Genomic DNA, 19,227 nt, shown 5'->3' on the forward strand with positions numbered 1-19,227 from the left:
GGCCTATCAGGAGTGAAAAAGCTGGAAGGGAAATCAAGTCTCGAGACTTGCTGAATCCATCACGGGATAAGTCAACAATAGATCGTTCGAACAAGAGTACGGGGGGCTCTGGGGAATTATAAAGTGCACAAACGAAACGTCGTATCTACATCGTAGATCGACATGGCCCATGATCAAGAGATAGATTGCAACGCCGCTGGGCCAGGAAGCCGTAGCCAACCAGCTTGCAACCTGGCCCCAGGCATGTCTGAAAAAGAAGCTCTTCCATTAGTCGCGCAGTCCCTTAGCTCTGAGTAGGATCCATGCCTTTCCCAGCTGTGTCACCCAGCAAGTAATGAGTTCGAGCCACACCCTTTGACAATGACGAGGTGGGCCCTGGCTTTGACTTCCAGATTCAGCCTCTGCCGAGCTCATCCTCAACGACTTGAGAAGTCGTCCCGCAATGGCCCCACAATGACATCCCGGCCCAGCCCTGACCAGCCAGCAGGGGTGCCTTGCAGTGGACGACGAAGTTCAGAAGCCGATCTGGGCAGCTCCCTCGGCTTTGCATCACGAGCACATGAAACTTTTCGTTCTTGTAGTGAAGGAACTGGGGGCGCTTGAGAAAGGAGAAACCGACTCGGCCGTCCTCCTTCACGATTTGTGAAGCATGGGAGGAGACTACGACTACTCGCCACGGACGTGTACTAGCGAGTTGAGCGCATGCGACTGGTTTCCCCAGGTTTTGAGCCAGTGAAGCCAAGTTCTGCTCCGCAAGAAACGCCGGCAAGCTCGTGTGCCCGCTCCGTCCTCCATGTTTGCGCATAGCGGACGTTGTGGAGGGGTGGGGCAATTCTTCTCCAGTTCCACATTTTGAACTCTTGTTCATGCTCTTCTCCCAAACCGGAAGGACGAGTAGTCCAAATTTTAAGCTTCACTTGATGTGAAGCTGGCTTCAGACGCGGGTCATCTGCCGTCTGAAGCCTTCTTGGATCCCGTCGTCTAATCGAAACCCTATCAGGGTTCGATGATGCAAGACGGGGAGGACATATGGCGTCAATGGAACTGCCGAATAGCAAGTCAAGACGTTGATATTATGCAAAAGCCAGGACCGCTGGGACAAGCACTCGGCGGAACTCTATTTTTCTTGTCTCTGTTTGGTTAGGGGTTCTGGCGGAGGGATCCCAAGGAATGGCTAGTGGTACGTTGCTCGGAGATTTGCGACGGCGAAGCGTGATTTGCTACCGGGATTCAGCCAAATGAACAGGTTTGTGCTGCTAGAGGCCCAAGACCGACCACTACCAGCCGCCAAAGGGAGTCTTCAGTGGCTGTCAGTCCCCGTCAAGATCCAGCTACTGTTGTTCTAAAGTAGCGGATTTCTCGCCCCGAAAACTAAGGTAGGTGGAAAATGCATACCATGGTATTCTGACTGACGAGCAGCATCTAGAACAACCCAAAGCTTGCGGTTAAAGTTGCGTTGGTGTGGTACTCAGCTCGCTTTACTCCAGTATTCGGTGCTGTTTATTGGTCTGTCACATACTGCGAACCCCATCCGACGACTCCTCACTTGACGAGGTAAGCCATCGACTTCAAGACATCGTAGTCAGCAAGACACACCGACACCCGATGACCTTCCACAAGCCCAAGACGGTAGGTTGAACAACACTTGGGGTATTTTTCCTTCCTTACCTTAGCCGTGTCATCCTCCGTGCAGCCCTCGGCGTCAAAGCACTCCGGACTCATCAGCAGGCATGACCGCAGCCAATGGCGTCGAGATGTGCAATAGTCCCCAAGATCTTGAGAGCATCAGCTAGATCGCAACTATCCCTCGGCTTTCTACGACGCTTGCTGAAGCAACTCGAAGGTAACGGACGGGTTGATGATGATAATAATATAACTTTCTACATGTATGCACAGGCATCTCTTTACAGTGTTACAACACACCGCTACCCCAGATCTTCAAATTTCATCCCATGCGAGGGCATCTGAATATGCAACTTTCTCTCAACATCGCTATGACTCGATGCAAGTTGACGCAATTTACCTCTCTACAGCTTCGACTTCGTCCAAAGTCCAGTCGTGTCCAATCCTGCATCCCCATCGTATATGTCTCTCTCCACCATCCTCGAGTTAATCTGCAATGCGACACCTTGGTTAGCTCCTTCTCGACAATTCAAATCCAGGCCGGGCAAGGGAGCAACAAGCGCAGTGTCATGCCATGCGATGCACGCGGGGGTGATACTCACGTGTTGAGGCCCTAGATCGCTGACGCTCTTTGCGCCCAGGAGCTTCATGCATGTTTCGATCTCAGCCTTGAGAACTGTGTTTGATGACACGTCAGTAAGCAATGCGATGCATGTCGAAGCGAAGAGACCGAATATTCTTCCAACTCACTCTCAAAGGTGCGTTCCACACCCTGCTGCCCGCCAGCCCCGAGCCCATACAAGGCCGCCCTCCCAATCCCCACAGCCCTGGCACCTAGACACAGGGCCTTGACGACATCAGTCCCTCGCTTGATACCCCCATCGACCCACACCTCGATCTTATCAAAGACCTCGGGACAGTACTTCCTAATCTCCAGCAGAGTATGCACGGCCGGTGGCGCCGTGTCCAATTCCCGCCCCCCATGATTTGACAATATAACCGCCTTAACCTGGGGCGCGTACTTCGCCGCCAAGTACGCATCCTCATGCGTCTGCAGCCCCTTCAACACAATCGGCAAATCCGTGTGCTGCGCCAACCAAGGCAGCGTAACCTTCCACGTCAAGTCCGACGCCGTGCCGAAGAAAAGCTGCTGCCCCACGCCGCCTCCCCCAGGCCTCGCCGCCTCATCGGACGTGTTGACCGCCGAAGCGACAGGCGCCGCGTTCTCGAAGTTGGACTTCTCGTCCATCTCGCGCTTCCCGGGCACAGGGGCGTCAAGCGTAAGGCATATGAACTTGAACTTGTCCCTCATGCTATTGATGCGCTTCAGCATGGCCTCGCTCTTGGCCCTGTCGTTCTGCACATATAACTGCCAGCCAAATACTTGGCCCGGCGCGGCGTCCGACACGATCTGCTCGGGCGTCATGGACGCGTTGTTGGATATCACCTGCATGGCAGCGAACTTGGCTGCCGCGCGAGCGATGGCTTGTTCACCGTCTGGGTGGGCGAGGCGGGCCATGGCGGCGGGGGATACGAAGAGAGGTATATCGACTTTATGCCCCACGAGCGTGGTTGACGGGTCACAGGTGGTGCAGTCCACGAAGACACGTGGCCGGAGCAGGATATTTCGGTAGACGAGGTTGTTGTAGTCTTTAGACCAGAGGTCGTCACCGGCAGAGTAGTAGTATGCCCATGCCTTCTTAGAGATCTTCTTGTGAGCCAGTTCCTCGAGCTCGTTGAGGTTCAGCAGGCTCTCTAACGGAGGATCCGCGTCGTCGTCCTTCTTCTCTCCTTTGGCCGCCGGAGAGCTCGCTTTGTCTAGAGTCTCGGGATCAATTCGACCCAGCTTCGCTTCCGCCTTGAGGTTCTCCTCCAGCGTTCCGGGGGGGTGTATTGGGTCGTAATCCTCCGTTGCATCCCGGCCGGCTAGTTGCACGATGATCCTGGAGCCTCCCGGGTGCGAGGGCAGGAAGTCTGTCACATCATATACATTGCCTGTTCAAGTTATCCCATCAGCAGAATTCCACGCGAATTTCCACCCGACGCATGTCTCAAGCCATATTACAGTTCGCTGACCAACTGGCCTTCGCAAACGTTTTTCGGCTGATTGTTGTGTTTACTCACCGTACAGCACCACCCAACAACTGTCGGCCGATGTGTGTTTCGCAACTAGAAAAAGCCGCCCATTAGTTAAGACTATACAAGTAGCAAAAAACAATATTTCGTCTCATTCCAATTAGAGAGTCATGCGTACCTTCCTCTGCAGTGAACGTCTTCGTCATTTCTGAAATCGACAATTTGACTTGATGAGAATCAAGAGCACGCTCATTGGCAAGGCAAGTCACCGAGACTGTTATGAGCATGTCATGTGGATCCGTCGGCGGCTTTTACCGCGAAACCGTAGTCTCCAAAAACTGGAGAAGCGTTGTCTCAATAAGGTCATTTTCGGCGATAAAGTTCACGTTGAACTCGACGGCAATTCTCCGACTTCGGGGTATTACATAACGTAGGTGGGTACGCTGAAATCTAGTAACGACCGTTAGATATTAGAGTATGGTTCTCATAGCAACCTTGGTGAGTATTCAGCTTATTCCAATGGCATGCACTTGGGATTGTACAAGAGTCTATTATGAGATATCCAGACCAATCAAACCCTACATATATGCAAAGTATCTTCTCCTTTTCGTTGTGGTTAGCATCAAATGCTTGCAACAGCTCTACAACGGCTCTACACCAGCAGTGAGAAAACGCAGACAATGCAGATCGCGACCCAATGCGTATCTATTTGTCCCAATTCGTGGTTACCAAGCCATTGCCAATCTTAGGCGGAGGAATTGGCGTTGTGCTCTTGCCCAAGAACGCAGAGTATTTCGACGTTGAGCCTGACGAGTGAGCACTGGAAGCTCTCGTTGGAGTTGAAGCTGCCGACGATGGAATCCCAAGCTTTCGATGCACCTCCTGAGAAGGTTTAGGGGCTTTCCATGACATCGGCAAAGCATCGATCATCTGGCGCTTAGGAGGTATGACCGTCGGCTTCGGCTGCGGTGTCTCTGGTATCGAGATAGGAACACTAGTACGTCGAGCTGATGACTTGGGCGTGACAGCAGGTAATGCCACTGGTATGTAAGACTCCTTATTATCTTCTCTAGTTGTGGTCGTCCCCTTCTTCCTCATATTCAGAGCGTATGCAGGTCTGCTGACCCAGAGCGGAAGCTCTCGAATAGCCTCCGATTCAGTGTTGGTATCTGTCTCGTATGAGGCTACTGACTTACAAGGGGCCATGTCTGCAGGATGCTCAGAGGGACTATCGATGATCGCGCCGCTCATAGAATCATCACCGTCCTCATTCGTCTCGTTGTTTTTTTCCACCTCGCGGTCTTTGATCTTATGTTTTTTGCGCTTCTTCTCGGGGTGGTCGTCTGCATCTCGGTTCTTTCTCTTGCGTTTCATTCCACTACTTTCCTCAAAAAGGGGAGTCTTGGATTCCTCTGACTTGTTGGATTTGCCAGTACCTCCTCCGACAATGGCATTAGCAGCACCGACGTCTTCCTGGAAGTTGTCCTCGGGAAGCGACAGTGAATGAGCTTCATGCTTTGCGATGGGTTCCCGATCGACTGTTCGAGACTTTTGGTTGTTCCCAGTCGCACTGGCATCAGTTGAAAGCTTCTTCAAGGCCTCGAGCTTCTCCTTCTCGTCTTGCGCTTCTTTGTCATTTATGAGCTTCTCAGAAGTATGGGAGTCGGCTAGGCTCTCACTGGCGCTGGCAACCATCCTGAGCTCATCCGCAGCACGCTCGAGTTTCTCTTTCTTTCGCTTTGCCCTCTTGTCCGTTCTAGGGTTCCTAGGTTTCCGGGGCCCGGCTCGGCTCTCAATGACATCGGCAGCGTTGTCAATCTTCGCTGGAGTGCCCTCAAGCGTTCCTCTCTTTTTCTTGGCCTTCTTGTCCTTTTGGACTTTCTCAGGTACGTCAGGTCCGTCATCTTCCAGCTTAAGACTTCTCAGGTGTCTGAACTAACTCATACTCAAGACTGTTCCTTGAGGCGACATCGGCAAACTTCTCCTTCGGCTTGACTTCGTTCTTGCCAATTGTGTTCTTTACAGGCTCCTTCGGCGTCTGATCCACCTCACTCTCAAGCTTGTTATTTGATGCATCATCAAGGCGCTTTTTCTTTCGCTTGACCTTCTTATCCTCACGCTTTCGGTCTCTTGCAGACTTGTCGGCCGTATCGGGTACGTCATTATCGAGCGGCTTCTCGGAGGCGACAGCGTCGTTCTCGTTCAAGCGACCACCGTTCAACTTATTTGGCCTCGATGAGTTATGCACAACGGATGTGGTCTCCGATTTGTTGCGATGCCTGTGCTTCTTCTTTCTTTTCTTGCCGCCGAACGAGGGCGCAGCTTCACGAGCAGCTCCGTCCTAAGGAGCTTCCGGCGCTGTCCCTTCGCCTTCGGTCGCATGGCCGGCAGAAGACATCTGCGGTGTCGAAGCCATCGTGGGAATTCCAAACGAGGCAGTCGATGCAATAGTAGGTGATTTTTGCCGACAAGACGTGTGAAATAAAGGATTCAACGCGGTTGGAAGCAGGTCTTCATCACAAATCAAAATAGGATCGCTTTGAGCTAGGATGTCTCTTTCTTTTTCTTGTCCCGCTGCCCGCGCTCGGCGGCAGAACCCCACTACCCTCCCCACACTGAGCTCCTGCCCCAGCAACGGGTAAACCAGTTCAGCAGGCGGTAAAAGCACCTAGCATTTAGCGCAAAGCTCTACTAAGATGTCTTGGCCTCAAGAACGTGAAATCCAAGAATCCTGTTGAATTGGATACTTAGTATGACCAAGTTTATATATTAGCTACTGCAGTGAAATAGCTGGCCTGTGTGCCCCATAGTTATTTCACTGCGACTGTAGGATACCTTTAACCAGCCTCGGCCGCAAATCGGCAAATGAAGTCCTCGACCGGCCGCCAAGCTCCCCCAAGTAACACCTCTCCACTATTTGGACCTCGGCAGAGGGGATCACGTAAAACGCAATTGCGATCCGCCGGTCTCCAGAATTTGAGGTAGTTTACTCGTCCTGTCTGTATATACATCGTAGCCCTCTACGAAGACTACCAGAGTCAACTGGCAATTCCCAGTCATACCTTGAGCTCTGAGACACATAGTCCTAAACGTCACAATGAGCAGCCCCGGAGCTGGTTTCGAGTATCCACCCCAGACAGTATCATGGCTGAAGCGTGATGCTCTGCTGTTCGCCGCCAGCATTGGGTGTACAGATGACGAGCTCCATTTCCTCTATGTCCGTTATCACCCAAACTTGGATTTGTTACTTTGTTCCTGACTATTCTTTAGGAGCTCGACCCCAACTTCAGCGTCTTCCCAACCTACTCGATAGTCCTGCGTGAGCTGCCCCAAGACCCGAGATGCGAAGCTCGGAACTTTGGCCAGGACTAATAGATAGTTCCACAGCATTCAAGGGCGACACCCAAGAAGCAGTCGACTTTTACGCCGCGCAAAAGGCCATCAAGATCCCCGGCGTGCCTGAGTTCGACGCGCGACGAGTGGTCGACGGCCAACGCCTCATCCAGTTCCTCAAGCCGCTGCCGACCACCTCGGCAGGCAAGAAGTTCGAGGTGCGCACCAAGGTCCTCGGCGTCTACGACAAGGGCCGCCCGGGCACCGTAGTGGAGCTGCAGGTGGAGCTGGTCGAGACGGGTACGGGCGACGTTTACTCACGCATGATCGGCAGCTCGTTCTACGTGGCGCAGGGTAACTGGGGTGGACCCAAGGGCCCTGCGACGGTGAACTACCCGCCGCCGCAGGGCAAGAAGCCTGATGCTGTATTCGAGGATCAGACGACCAAGGAGACGGCGTTGCTGTATCGATTGAATGGCGACTACAACCCGCTGCATGCGCACCCGGAGCCTGGCAAGAAGATGGGATTCGGTGGCTCGATTATACATGGCCTCTACCAGTACAATTCGGCTTGCCACGGGCTGTTGAAGCACTTTGGCGGCAGCGACCCCAACAACATTAAGGAGTTCCAAGCGCGGTTTGCGAGCCCGGTTAGGCCTGGTGACAAGATTATTACGCAGGCTTGGAGGACTGGGGAGATCAAGGGAGATTTCGAGGAGATCAGATTTGTGACGAGCGTTGAGGGTGGGAAGGTCTGTTTGAGCAATGGCCGGGCCTTGATCAAGGTCGTTGGCGATGCTGAGTCTAAGTTGTAAATCATGGATGAATTTGTTTTGAATATCAGCAGGCATTTTATACATAGTCTGTCGAAAACCATAAATGCAACTTGAGTTCTGTATGAAAATGGTGGTCAGTAATGGAAAGAAGATACATTGATGTGTTGTGTTGATAAATTAGTCCAAAGCGTTGCCGCCCATTTCAGACAATTTCGTTGCCTGATGGATCATTGAGTCAAATTTTACACTTGAACATACAAACGTCCATCGCCAGGTTTCCACAGGTACGTGTCTCTGTCCAATCAAAATATTTCGAAGATGTAGTGAAGATCGCGAAAATTGCAGCCATGCCAGTCCAAGTCCAAGTCCAAGTCGGAGATCGGCTGTCATATGACGGCGCCTTATGCACCGTCCGTTATATTGGTGAAGTTACTGGCACCTCCGGCAGCTGGATCGGCGTGGAATGGGACGAGGCCACCCGAGGAAAGCATGACGGCTCCCACAAGGGGAAGCGGTATTTCTCATGCGAGTTATAATCCTCTCTTGTCACATTGAAAGGAACCTCTCTAATGCCCCGTAGGCAAATCCAAAGCGCCCACAGCGGCGTCATTTGTGCGACCCACGCGCACCGCCGAAACCCCTCAAAGCTTTGTCGCCGCGCTCAAGGAGAAGTACACGTCCGAGATATCGGCAGCAAGCGCCCAGATCAAGTTCTCGGGCAAGATCGCCGAGGAGGTGGGCTTTGAGAAGATTCGTCGCCGGCAGGCGGATCTGGCCGAATTGAAATTTGCCATTGTGGACGGCACCCGTATCGCATACGACTATGCCGATGGAGACGAGCGCATCGGTGACTTGTGTCCCAAGATTGTGGAGGCTGACTTCAGTCGCAACTTGTTCACTCGAATCGGCACAGTTGTTCAGATTTGTTCAGAGCTTCCTGCGTTGCGAAGTGTACGGCTGAAGTGAGAACATCTGACTTTCGAGAGTACCATATGCAGACAGACAGCTAACAACATTCAGTGGCAACCGTTTTCAAAACATCCTGCAAGACAAGATCCTGCATGATGCCCATAATATATTCAGCAATGTCAAGGATCTCGCCGTGGAGGAAACCCTCATGAGCTGGGAGGAAGTTTGCCATGTGGCTACCAGATTCCCAGCCCTAGCCACGTTGTCGGCGGACATGAACCAACTGCCATCATTACCACCAACACCTTTCTTGACTCTGTCTTTCACACTGACGTCCTTGAATCTCGAGTGGAACGAGTTTACGAGCTTTGCAGATCTGGCAAGCTTGTCCGAGTTGAAGTCCCTCCGCAACCTGCATCTCAAGGGAAACAATATTAGCGCCTTATCCGCCAACACTGTAGATGCACCTCCAGTGTTCTCGGAAAGTGTTCAGTATCTAGACCTTTCTTACAACCAGGTCACTACATGGTCTTTTATCGACGACTTGCCGGCCAGCTGTCCCGGTCTGGTTTCTCTCCGTTTCGCCCACAACCCCATCTATGATAACCCCGACCCCGAGTTCTCCCAACACTCCAAGGTTATCACGGAAGAAGCATACATGATCACCGTTGGTCGTATGGCGAAACTCAAGTCTCTCAATTTTGGCAGCATTTCAGCAAACAATCGTCAGGATGCCGAGATGTTTTACCTCGCCCGCATCGGCAAACACCTGGCCGCCGTGCCTGAGGCCGAGGAGGCGCAAGTCATCAAGCAGCATAAGCGGTACACGGAGCTATGCGATCTGTACGGCACACCGGTTGTAAATCGTAAAAAGGAGATCAACCCCGCCTTCCTAGAGGCCAGGCTTGTGACGGTACAGTTTGCCTTCCAACCAGAAGAAGGCGAGATTGTGTACAGAACCACCAAGATACCAATGAGTTTTGACATTTACAGAGTCAAGGGAATTGCAGGCAAGCTATTTGAAAAATATCCGCTAGGACTCCGTTTGATTTGGGAAACAGGGGAGTTTGATCCCGTGGCTGGATTCGACGATGAAGTTGACGACAACAGTGAGGATGAAGCAACGCCGGAAGCTACCAGTGCAGCAGCAACAGATACTGATGGACTGGCAGATAATGCCTCGCTTGTCGGCAGGAAAGGTGGGAAGTGGATCAAGCGTGAGGTTGAGCTGCAAGACGGGCCACGGCAGCTTGGCTTTTGCGTGGACGGGTTACAGGCAAACGTCAGGGTTGAAGTGCGTTGACCATGATATCACAGCATTGCCATCATGGCACCCATGGACATGCAACAATATTGTGGTACTTAAAGATGCCTTTTATGCCTCATTCGAGATTTCATATCATACACCTCAATACACTATAGATCTTCTAAATCGGTGCGAGTTTTCCTGGCTGGCTAGTGTTTTCCTGAAGCATACATCCAACTGCAAACGAAAGCTAGACAATCAATTTGACAAAACTCAGCAGTAGCACTGGAGTACAAACAGTCAATATTTAGTTTTTAACCTCCAGGTCATACATATTTGCATGTGTGTTTTCTCTCACTGACTATGATTATCAGCAGACCAAACCCCACAGCATTCTAGAGTCTGAGCGGCTTCGTGCAAGTCTAAATGCCAGCTGCAATTTCATTAAGACCAGAACCAAATCAAGAAACCAAGGCCCAGCATATCGCAGTCATGCCTCCTAACCACCAGACCGAAGATCACCGAGTCTCCAACTCTTCGCCCTCAAAACAAGTACCCCTACCCCAGCACTTCCTTGTTCGCCCCGGAACAACCAAGCACACGGCTTCGGGTACTGCCATGATCCCTGGTCCCATTGTGCCTCTGATTCCCATTGATCAGCTGCCGGAGTGGCTCGACGTTGTCGGCATCCCCCGCGACTTGACAGTAGAGCAGACGATGGGCCTCTGCAATCTGGGAACTGTCGCCAGGTCCTCTGATTACTACGACGTCCACCTGCTCAACGATGTCAGACTCATGACGGCAGCTTCCCCTTATCATGGCTCTGAAGACTTGAACAGCCACACTTCTGGACGTAACACTGGATTGTCGTCGTCCCACATAAATCCATCGAGCTCTAGCTCTCGCATAGATCTCTCCGCCAGGGCCTTCACCATCGGCAATGCCAACACGAATTCCAACAAGAAGAACAATAGCAACAACGGCAAGGCTGACAACACCCATGTGTACCCCATCCGCAAGATCAACGACAACGATCCGCACAGCACCAGCTGCGGCGCCAACAGCCCCTCATCCAAGACCTCCAGCACCATCACCCACAGCAAACCCCAAGGCTTTGACTCCAACCCCAAACCGTTGTCCAAGACGAAGCCCATCAAGGACCACAGGCCTACCACCATCAACGCCAACGATCAAACCCCCATCGTCCCCCTTAACCCCCGCCTCCCATCTCCACCCGCGTCCTCGACCGTGCCCAGCAATCCTTACCCCCTCCTCTGGCCCCACCATGGTCCTCACCCCGCATCATGCTTCCTGTCCACCTCCGCATCCCCATTTCCCTCCTCTACTTCCTCCCCACTCCCCTCCTCTTCGACAGCAACAACAGGCTACTACCCCAAACACCTGCACCACCGCGGCGGCAGCTACAACAACAGCACATCCAACATCTTCTGCCGACACTGGTGCCACTACGGCACGTGCAAATGGGGACCTGTATGCCGATACCAACACGCGATGCCACAGACGGTCGAGGGGCTGCGGGAGGTGGGACTCAGTGATTTTCCGGGCTGGTGGTTGGCGGCTATGCGGATGTCGTACGAGACAGGCCATATGGGATGGGTTATGTACGGTGGTTTAGGCAGCAGCTATTGGAGCCCGCGGAAGAGGTGGGAGGGGATAATTGGATGGACAAACACAGGATATGGAGATGGTGGTGAGAGACGGGCTGGGGAACGAAGGGCTATGGCGTGTAGTGGGGGGAGCGAGATTAAGGGAGAGGAAGGTAGGACAGATGGAGTAGATGATAGTTTGGAGCGGGAGTTGCATGAAAATGTGGCTACAGGGGACCAAACAAAAGACATGGAAGAGGAGAACCGTACCGAGCGCGAGAAATTGGTTGATATTTAGAGGAGAACCGGCGTCATACGGGACGCTTGTGCTCGATCGCTCCATAGTATCGCCTACAGTGGGCGAGAGGGAAAGGTTAGTTCAAAGTGAACGACTTCAATTCCACAACCGTACCTTATTTAAACTGACATAACTCCGACCATGCTCATACAAAGGAACACAGTCACTGGCGTACAGCGATCCGAGACAAAATCCCAAAGGCGCAAACCATAACTAACAGAAAATTTGTACAGTCGTTTGTCCCACTCTACATCTATACCCTTCTTTACTTCGATGCCTTGGCCAACTCGCCTAGTACCGCCAACCGATTAAAACGACATTTCCTTCTTGATTTCGGCGATGGCGAGACCGGGGTTCAGACCCTTAGGGCAAGTTCTTGAGCAGTTGAGAATCGTGTGACATCGGTACAGGCTCATTGAGTTGTCGAGTGCGGCCTTTCGTTGCGCCTTCTTCTCATCACGCGAATCGGCCAGCCAGCGGTAGGATTGCAGAAGGATAGCGGGGCCGAGATATTCCTCAGAATTCCACCAATATGAGGGACACGATGTTGAACAGCAGGCGCAGAGAATGCACTCGTAAAGGCCGTCGAGCTTGCGACGATCCGCCTTGCTCTGACGATATTCCTTGCCCTGCGACGTTGTTAGAACATGTGGCGCAAATCAATGTGGCCAACTTACGTCCGGAGATGGCGTGTCGCGCTGGAGGTATGGCTTAATAGACTTATATTGTTTGTAGAAATGCGTCAAATCGGGGACGAGGTCTTTGACGACATAGGTATGAGGTAGTGGGTAAATTTTCATTTCCGCGCTGGTATCCGTGGGAATACGGCCTGATGCATTGATTAGTTTACCCGTCTTGTGAGTGCTGAAAGAGCTCAACACCATGCATGGTACCGCATACATAAACAAGCCAAAGTGTTGGTGCCATTGATGTTCATGGCACAGCTGCCGCAGATACCCTCTCTGCAGCTCCGACGGAAGGTCAGAGTGGGATCGATCTCGTTCTTTATTCGAACTAGAGCATCAAGCACCATGGGTCCCGTCTTGTTAAGATCGAGCTTGTACGTCTGCATCCGGGGCTTCTCAGTTGGGCTGTCGGGGTTCCATCGGTACACCTGGATCGACTTCATTCGCGAGTCGGAGCTGGCGTTCGGGCTGCTTTCGACAGTGGCATCAGCAACAGAGGCCATGGATCGGCTCATGACTGCTGTCGACTTGAAGGCGTGTCGCGATGCGGTGGCCAAGAGCCGTGACGAAGTAGAGCGGAGAGCTGCCATGGTAGGCGATTTAGGATATACGAGCTGGATTCTGATAACCAGGTAAGAGGAAAAAGGGATGGGATTTGGTAAAAGGGATTAAATCCAGCTTCTGAATAACGACAATTAAGGTTTCGTCCTAATACAGTACAAGGCCAATCTGGAGCAGTGGCAACGGATTGTGAAGAATGTCTTCATCATACACTCGCGATCCGAGTCCCGACTTCAATCCCTCGGCAAACCCCTGACCAATCACAGCACCCTAATTATTCACTCGGGATTTTCGTGGAGGCCCTATCTCACCAAATTCATGCCTTTTGCCCGCCAAGAAAACTGGAGTGCAGGCAAGTGGATAAGGAAAGAATATCCCCAAATCCAGATTGCCTCAAGCAACAAAGCAATAGCCAAGAACTACAATGCCTAAGTTGTTCACTAAGAAGTGTGAGTCGAGAGCCGTGTTTACTCTCATGGAAGCACCTGCAGCACATGAGATTTGCGTGTTGCTCGGCCCAGGTGATTTGATGCGGACACTGAGATAAGCCTGCAAGCTTTTAGAGTTAGGTCCTGGTATCCACTCTGAAGCGAGCGACTGCTGGAAAGTACAGTCGGGCCGTCTGCGAGTGACGTGCTCCCAGTTGCCAATTTCTCCAAACCTAGCCCTGGAGCAATCTTGGCAACCTTCGATGGAATGATCGCGGTCTGTTATCGCGATAGTGGACGATCAGCGGGCTCTTTTTTTATACTTCCGCAACTTGCCGCAGCGCAATTCTGACCGAATCACAGATCGAGACGGTTTCTTCATTACCTGGTGCACTTATATGACATGAGCCGTAGTATCTTACTACGATGTCCCCCTAATAAAAGATTCATTAAGCTCCTCGTCCTATTCATGCAGACTTTGTGGTCTTGCATCTCCAAAAGCCAATGGCCACGATACCGCCACGACTCCTGTTGCATTGCAGGAGGTTGCCCGCTCAGGCTCGACCATCGAAGCTTCCAATATACCGCCTTGCCTTGTCAAGGTTAGACCAGACTCGACGTTTCACAGCGCAAGCCGGCCTTCAATTACAACACACCGAAACCTCCATGGGCAAGGTGGCATACCATGCCGCCGCCTCCTTCAGCGGAAAATACACTCGATTCGATCCCGTCACGAGCGTATTCCACTTCAACCAATACAACCGCATACAATCGACGCAACGCCCCAAATCGAAGCGACCGTCCAGCGGCCAGGATGCCTTCTTCATAGCGCGTATGGGAGACAGCAATGCTATCGCATTTGGCGTCGCTGACGGCGTGGGAGGCTGGGAGGAGAGCGGGGTGGATCCTGCCGATTTTTCTCACGGATTCTGCGACTACATGGCGGCCGGTGCGTACGAATACAAGCCCGACGGCAGCGGACCGCCGCTGACTGCTCGGTCACTGATGCAAAAAGGATATGATGACGTCTGCAACGATCGGAGTATACCGGCAGGAGGGAGCACGGCATGCGTAGCCATTGCATCTGAGGATGGCACGCTAGACGTTGCGAACCTGGGAGACTCTGGCTTCGTACAATTGCGCCTCAACGCGGTACACAGCTACTCGGAGCCCCAGACGCATGCCTTCAACACGCCGTATCAGCTCTCGGTGATCCCAGCCAGCATGCTCGCCCGCGCCGCGGCGTTCGGTGGTGCGCAGCTTTGCGACCACCCCAAGGACGCCGACGTCACGAAGCACACCCTCAAGCACGGCGACATCTTGGTAGTCGCTAGCGACGGACTGTGGGATAACCTGTTCAACCAAGATATTCTGCGGATCGCGAGCCGGCTGATGACGGGAAGCGGCGCATGGCAGGTGTCCGAGGGCGGCACTCGCGTGGTGGACGACCTGGCGCCTCTCACCCAAGCTGAGGAATCGACTCAACGCCCCGCCACGCTCCAAAGTGCACTCGCGCTGGAGATCACGAAAGCGGCCAAGGCGGCCAGTATGAACAAGCGGGTCGACGGCCCATTCGCCAAAGAAGTACAGAAGTACTATCCGCAGGAGGGCTGGCACGGAGGCAAAGTCGACGACATTTGTGTGGTGGTTGTAGTCGTATCGGAAGATGGCAAAGGCCCGGCCACCAAGGCCAAGCTATAATGAGGAGAAGTACGGGATGTGATACCTTGGGATAGACGAACAACCATTCAACATATAATGGGGTCATCATTTTTGCATTGCTCTGGCGTTTCGGGGACAAACAGCAAATGGGCATGGAAAAAGAAAGCATTCGCATCAGCATATTGGGCATCACCACGGAGGGTATTTTATCTTTTTGTACAACCAAGGTAGATCAGATACAAACTATGCGGCATTTACGAGGCTGTTTCTGTTCTGTTCAAATCTAGACAAAAAACACCTGTTGCGCTCATGCTTGTAGCATCGCCGATCAGAATCATACGCTACCTCGTTCTGAGTGAGGTTTTCGCTGGTGTGGTACGTGTATACAACTGAGTTCACACCAACGCGCGTTGTTTGCTTTCTGTATCTCACCAAGGAGAGTCACGTCACAGATTCTACCGCTAGCTGGAGTTATGAAAGCGAATTATTCGGTTCGGGGTGGGATAGTGGTTCATCTCCTCAACCAGCTAGCAGCTTCCTTCACCCTCTGACTTGCCCCTTGTTCAAATATATCTAGCAGGTAGATATCCACCCAACCCCCAACTAGTTTTTCACGACACAATTAGTCAGACATCACCATCACCTACCCCGCTAGTCTATATTTATGCCTCCTTCCAACTACCCAAAGAGGATCTCACAGCAGGCTCTCAAGTCGTACCACCCACCCAAGTAATCCCGCCTGATCGGTCAATTTACACAACTTGCACGTTGAGGTGCCACGGCAGCAGCTTCCTTCATATGTCATTCGTCTAGCCTCGGCATTTGCCAGAATGGATAAATAGCTGCGCACGCGTACGTATGCATCTATTCGATGAGGCAAAGTTGTGTCACTCGAGATTCTGATCTGGCGGGTCCCATCGGCCACCGGGGATGCCATCCAACCTTGCGCCGAAGGCTGGGTTGGGGCCGAGGTGAATGGAGCTTTCGGATATACCGGAAAGCACGCGAGTCAACACCCTGGTAGCTGTTCATCGTTCGTTTGATTATTCCATTAGAGAGCAGCGCGAAGGGTGGGATGGGATGATAGCTCGACGTGTTCATGTTTATGTACTCGTAGCAGCTATGCCAGGAGGCTGAGATGTCGGCCAATGAAACAGATGAGATGTTGGCATCGGGATGTGCCGAAGTGCTACTGCATTTAGCACCAGGACAGGGAGCAGAATTTAGTGTTCAAGACCTGTCATGATTGAATTTACGCAACTATGAGCAAGTGTGCGGCAACGTTCCAAGACGACTACTCTAGCCTGGGCCAACATCGACGTCCATTTCGTATAACATATTCGCGTGCCCAATGCACCATCAAATAGACTGCTGCACAGGCCTGCACAGATATTTACACAAAGAGCAGAAACACGAATCTCGTAGAGTGAAGGTTGCCTATAGGGCGGCAATAGCGATACCAGCTGCGATGAGCAGGGGAGCCACAGGCGCAGCGAGTCCGCGGCCGTCGTTGGTGTTAACAATGCTGGTGGTGGAGGTGGAAGCTGCGGAGGTCCTGCTTGCCACAGAGGAAGAAGCTGCGATAGACTGTTAGCATCAAGTCTGGGAATGTCGGCTGTGGATCGCTTACTCCTGGTGGCAGAGCTCGAGGCAGACACCGAGGCAGTGCCGGTGGTGCTCGTGGTCAGAGTGGAGCTGCCTGTAGAGGTGGCAGTGCTAGACTCAGTCGTCGTTGTGGAGGTCTCGGTGGCAGTAGCGGTCTCACTCGATGAGCTGCTCTCGGTCGTAGAGGTGCTGGCAGCCGCTCCCGAGAACTGGAATTGCGGCGAATAGTTGGATTCGTCACCACTGATAATTTCGAAGCTGTAGGTGTCCGAGGTAAGTGTCGACGGAACGGCCCAAGCGAAGGATCCGGCGGGGCTGCCTCCGCTGGCTATATACATTGGTTAATAGGCAGCGATTGGCCGTCATTATCATCTTGACTTACATGTGAGCGTCTGGACTGTCTCCAAGTCACCCGCGGGACCATTCTTGAGGTTGATGGTTACGGCACTCGTGGCATCAGCCCAGGTCAACGTGAAGGTCTCGCCGGCCACAACATTGTAGTCGCTGTTGGTCAATATAACCTTGGCGGTAGCCAGTCCTGCGAGGGCGGCAAAGGTGAGGGATGCGATGAACTTCATCTTGGGCTGTGGGCGTCGTGAATTGATTAAACGAGAGTAGAGAAGCAGGTGGCTGTTGTTATTGGTCAGCAATGTCGCCTGGGGTGGTTTGTGGGAAGGAAATTAAAGAAGGCAAGTTTGGAAATTCGGGGTTCAAGTAGGGGTCGAAAGTGTGACGTGATTCAGAAACACGATCGGCTCGATGCCATTTGTGCTGCCCCGTCGAGCTCCATGGTACCAAACACGGGAGGCCAAGGCAGGCGCGATAGACAAGCATCACCATGATTCGGAGTGTTTGGGCTGGGCTGTAAGCGACGTACCAGTATAAAACCGCGGTTGATTAATAGGAATATAGGGTTGTAGTGTGAGGAGGACGAGGCGAGGCCCGATGTCAAGAGAGTGTAAATACGATTAAGTTATTAGGCACAGAAAGTGTGTGTGATCTAGGAAGGAGAGAAGGAATCACAACACGCGAGATGAGCAGACTTTACCTTCTCACCTTCCTCCGCTCTGGCTGTCTAGCCTTCCAGCGCCCCCCATCACCCCCTTCAAAATGTGACCTTATTAATCCGTTCCCAAATTGGACATCCTGCGCCCGACGTACCCGTCTATTAGCTTGACAATTTTCCTGCTAGTAATTCCTTCTATCGGGTTACCCAGTACTTTGCAAGCTGGAAAACACTTGGCATCATGCCAATAAGCAGTCTCAGTGATCTGGAACGCGTCTTGATTGGTCACCATGCTTGCTAGGATATGCCATTGATATTGTTCTTGACTTTTTTCCGTGGCAGGGATGGAAATGACGCTTTACCGCTTGAGGGCAGTCTATTGGACTCTCATCTCACTTGCATCAGGCCCGCCAGATGAGCGCATGCGATTTCTCCCAAAGGGCTGAAATCCGAATGCTGATACAGTATGACCAGTGAGTGAGTGCATGGTCTTCTCTGGCAACTTACCCGCCTCATTCGCGCGGCCTTTTTCTGACTAGGCTGAGGAAAATGCTGTCGCAGGTAAACATGGACCCTGTTCTTGTAAGACGATCTTGGCGGCCCGCGTCGTGGTTTTTAAAAACGACTTGAGATCTCGCGCGAAGAGCAACCACTAGCGAGTGATGAGAGCAATCGGCGTGTCAATAGTATTCCTGCCTTGTTTGCTGCTACTCTTTCGAACTGTTCCTAGGGCGTAGTATGTTTCAACTATCCCATCAGGTGCACCATATGGCGCAATGGCAATCGGGTTGCGACATAATCTCTCAACGGTCAGTGGTCCTAATCCGTATTGGCGGGGCCGTCACAATCTCGCGAGACCAACTTTGATTCCCGGGGTGTGGTTCCTGCATTAATCCCCATATAGATCGGTTTATAGCGTTGGGCTTCAAGAATGCATATGTTCCCCAGATATGCTGATATGCAGACTAGCATCTGGGAAATTCATCAACACCGGATGACGTTCAGCACTACCAGGTTTCAATACGTCAAAAATAGAGATTTGACACCATGTGATCCATGTTTATTAAGGACAAGAGATGAACTCTAAAGAAATTCCCAATCCCAGCTGCAGTACTTCAGAGTAGTCTGATCTATGTTGGGTCTTCTCTTTGCTTATTATTCAGGGGAAAATAATGTTCGTCTTAGTTCACCAAGACTTAGCGGTTGTTAGCCGTGTCCTCGGATCTCAGTTATGACTGGCGAAGATGACTTGGCAATGGTAGCCTGGACCCCTAGCAGATCTTGACAGTCGCGATGCAAAGCGCAATGGATGAGAGGGGGCCAGCAGCTGTTCCACGCAATATGTGTTTTTTTCCTCGTTGATGCGACACGTCTGAACATTCCACTTGATTCAGGTAGCGTTCTTCGGCAT

General features: G+C 52.1%; 8 protein-coding genes across 8 annotated transcripts; 3 read left to right on the forward strand and 5 right to left on the reverse strand.

The window, feature by feature from the left end:
* Positions 1-176: 176 nt before the first annotated feature.
* BCR38DRAFT_234031 (uncharacterized protein) lies at positions 177-1,029 on the reverse strand. Its single transcript, XM_040854339.1, has one exon. It carries the CDS (start codon positions 866-868, stop codon positions 395-397), a length of 474 nt encoding a protein of 157 aa, XP_040714009.1. The 5' UTR covers positions 869-1,029; the 3' UTR covers positions 177-394.
* An 819-nt stretch (positions 1,030-1,848) lies between these two features.
* On the reverse strand, positions 1,849-3,968 carry BCR38DRAFT_437716 (FMN-dependent dehydrogenase). Its single transcript, XM_040860540.1, has 5 exons — positions 3,878-3,968; positions 3,748-3,792; positions 2,374-3,618; positions 2,226-2,299; positions 1,849-2,114 (listed from the first exon to the last, which is right to left on the reverse strand). The coding sequence occupies exons 1-5, from the start codon at positions 3,903-3,905 to the stop codon at positions 2,028-2,030; spliced, it is 1,479 nt and encodes a 492-aa protein (XP_040714010.1). The 5' UTR covers positions 3,906-3,968; the 3' UTR covers positions 1,849-2,027.
* A 236-nt stretch (positions 3,969-4,204) lies between these two features.
* BCR38DRAFT_234141 (uncharacterized protein) lies at positions 4,205-5,805 on the reverse strand. The gene is made up of 2 exons (XM_040854340.1): positions 5,640-5,805; positions 4,205-5,576 (listed from the first exon to the last, which is right to left on the reverse strand). Exons 1-2 carry the CDS (start codon positions 5,668-5,670, stop codon positions 4,405-4,407), a joined length of 1,203 nt encoding a protein of 400 aa, XP_040714011.1. The 5' UTR covers positions 5,671-5,805; the 3' UTR covers positions 4,205-4,404.
* A 991-nt stretch (positions 5,806-6,796) lies between these two features.
* BCR38DRAFT_458759 (HotDog domain-containing protein) lies at positions 6,797-10,020 on the forward strand (the record flags this gene model as incomplete). Its single annotated transcript, XM_040862207.1, has 6 exons — positions 6,797-6,916; positions 6,970-7,018; positions 7,087-7,820; positions 8,138-8,231; positions 8,389-8,770; positions 8,829-10,020. 6 exons carry the CDS (start codon positions 6,797-6,799, stop codon positions 10,018-10,020), a joined length of 2,571 nt encoding a protein of 856 aa, XP_040714012.1.
* Positions 10,021-10,455: 435 nt separating this feature from the next.
* Positions 10,456-11,868, forward strand: BCR38DRAFT_486447 (uncharacterized protein; the record flags this gene model as incomplete). The annotated part of the gene is made up of 1 exon (XM_040864030.1): positions 10,456-11,868. One exon carries the CDS (start codon positions 10,456-10,458, stop codon positions 11,866-11,868), a length of 1,413 nt encoding a protein of 470 aa, XP_040714013.1.
* Positions 11,869-12,056: 188 nt separating this feature from the next.
* BCR38DRAFT_234194 (putative succinate dehydrogenase iron-sulfur protein precursor) lies at positions 12,057-13,325 on the reverse strand. Its single transcript, XM_040854341.1, has 3 exons — positions 12,769-13,325; positions 12,546-12,697; positions 12,057-12,497 (listed from the first exon to the last, which is right to left on the reverse strand). The coding sequence occupies exons 1-3, from the start codon at positions 13,142-13,144 to the stop codon at positions 12,177-12,179; spliced, it is 849 nt and encodes a 282-aa protein (XP_040714014.1). The 5' UTR covers positions 13,145-13,325; the 3' UTR covers positions 12,057-12,176.
* A 450-nt stretch (positions 13,326-13,775) lies between these two features.
* Positions 13,776-15,513, forward strand: BCR38DRAFT_437730 (phosphatase 2C-like domain-containing protein). Its single transcript, XM_040860541.1, has one exon. It carries the CDS (start codon positions 14,048-14,050, stop codon positions 15,242-15,244), a length of 1,197 nt encoding a protein of 398 aa, XP_040714015.1. The 5' UTR covers positions 13,776-14,047; the 3' UTR covers positions 15,245-15,513.
* Positions 15,514-16,642: 1,129 nt separating this feature from the next.
* Positions 16,643-17,388, reverse strand: BCR38DRAFT_486450 (uncharacterized protein; the record flags this gene model as incomplete). Its single annotated transcript, XM_040864031.1, has 3 exons — positions 16,643-16,782; positions 16,836-17,138; positions 17,193-17,388. The coding sequence occupies 3 exons, from the start codon at positions 17,386-17,388 to the stop codon at positions 16,643-16,645; spliced, it is 639 nt and encodes a 212-aa protein (XP_040714016.1).
* Positions 17,389-19,227: the final 1,839 nt, after the last annotated feature.

Source organism: Pseudomassariella vexata, assembly GCF_002105095.1.
Source record: "Pseudomassariella vexata strain CBS 129021 chromosome Unknown BCR38scaffold_9, whole genome shotgun sequence".
Taxonomy (NCBI): Eukaryota; Fungi; Ascomycota; class Sordariomycetes; order Amphisphaeriales; family Pseudomassariaceae; genus Pseudomassariella; species Pseudomassariella vexata.

Coding starts and splice junctions, on each gene's coding strand:
- BCR38DRAFT_234194 (XM_040854341.1), bottom strand. CDS start 13,144: ATGGCAGCTCTCCGCTCTACTTCGTCACGGCTCTTGGCCACCGCATCG. Junction 12,698..12,768: donor CAACACTTTGGCTTGTTTAT/GTATGCGGTACC, acceptor TCAATGCATCAG/GCCGTATTCCCACGGATACC. Junction 12,498..12,545: donor GCGACACGCCATCTCCGGAC/GTAAGTTGGCCA, acceptor ACAACGTCGCAG/GGCAAGGAATATCGTCAGAG.
- BCR38DRAFT_234031 (XM_040854339.1), bottom strand. CDS start 868: ATGAACAAGAGTTCAAAATGTGGAACTGGAGAAGAATTGCCCCACCCC.
- BCR38DRAFT_437730 (XM_040860541.1), top strand. CDS start 14,048: ATGGCCACGATACCGCCACGACTCCTGTTGCATTGCAGGAGGTTGCCC.
- BCR38DRAFT_437716 (XM_040860540.1), bottom strand. CDS start 3,905: ATGACGAAGACGTTCACTGCAGAGGAAG. Junction 3,793..3,877: donor GACGTTCACTGCAGAGGAAG/GTACGCATGACT, acceptor GGCTTTTTCTAG/TTGCGAAACACACATCGGCC. Junction 3,619..3,747: donor TTGTTGGGTGGTGCTGTACG/GTGAGTAAACAC, acceptor TAACTTGAACAG/GCAATGTATATGATGTGACA.
- BCR38DRAFT_234141 (XM_040854340.1), bottom strand. CDS start 5,670: ATGTCGCCTCAAGGAACAGTCTTGAGTATGA. Junction 5,577..5,639: donor AGGAACAGTCTTGAGTATGA/GTTAGTTCAGAC, acceptor TACCTGAGAAAG/TCCAAAAGGACAAGAAGGCC.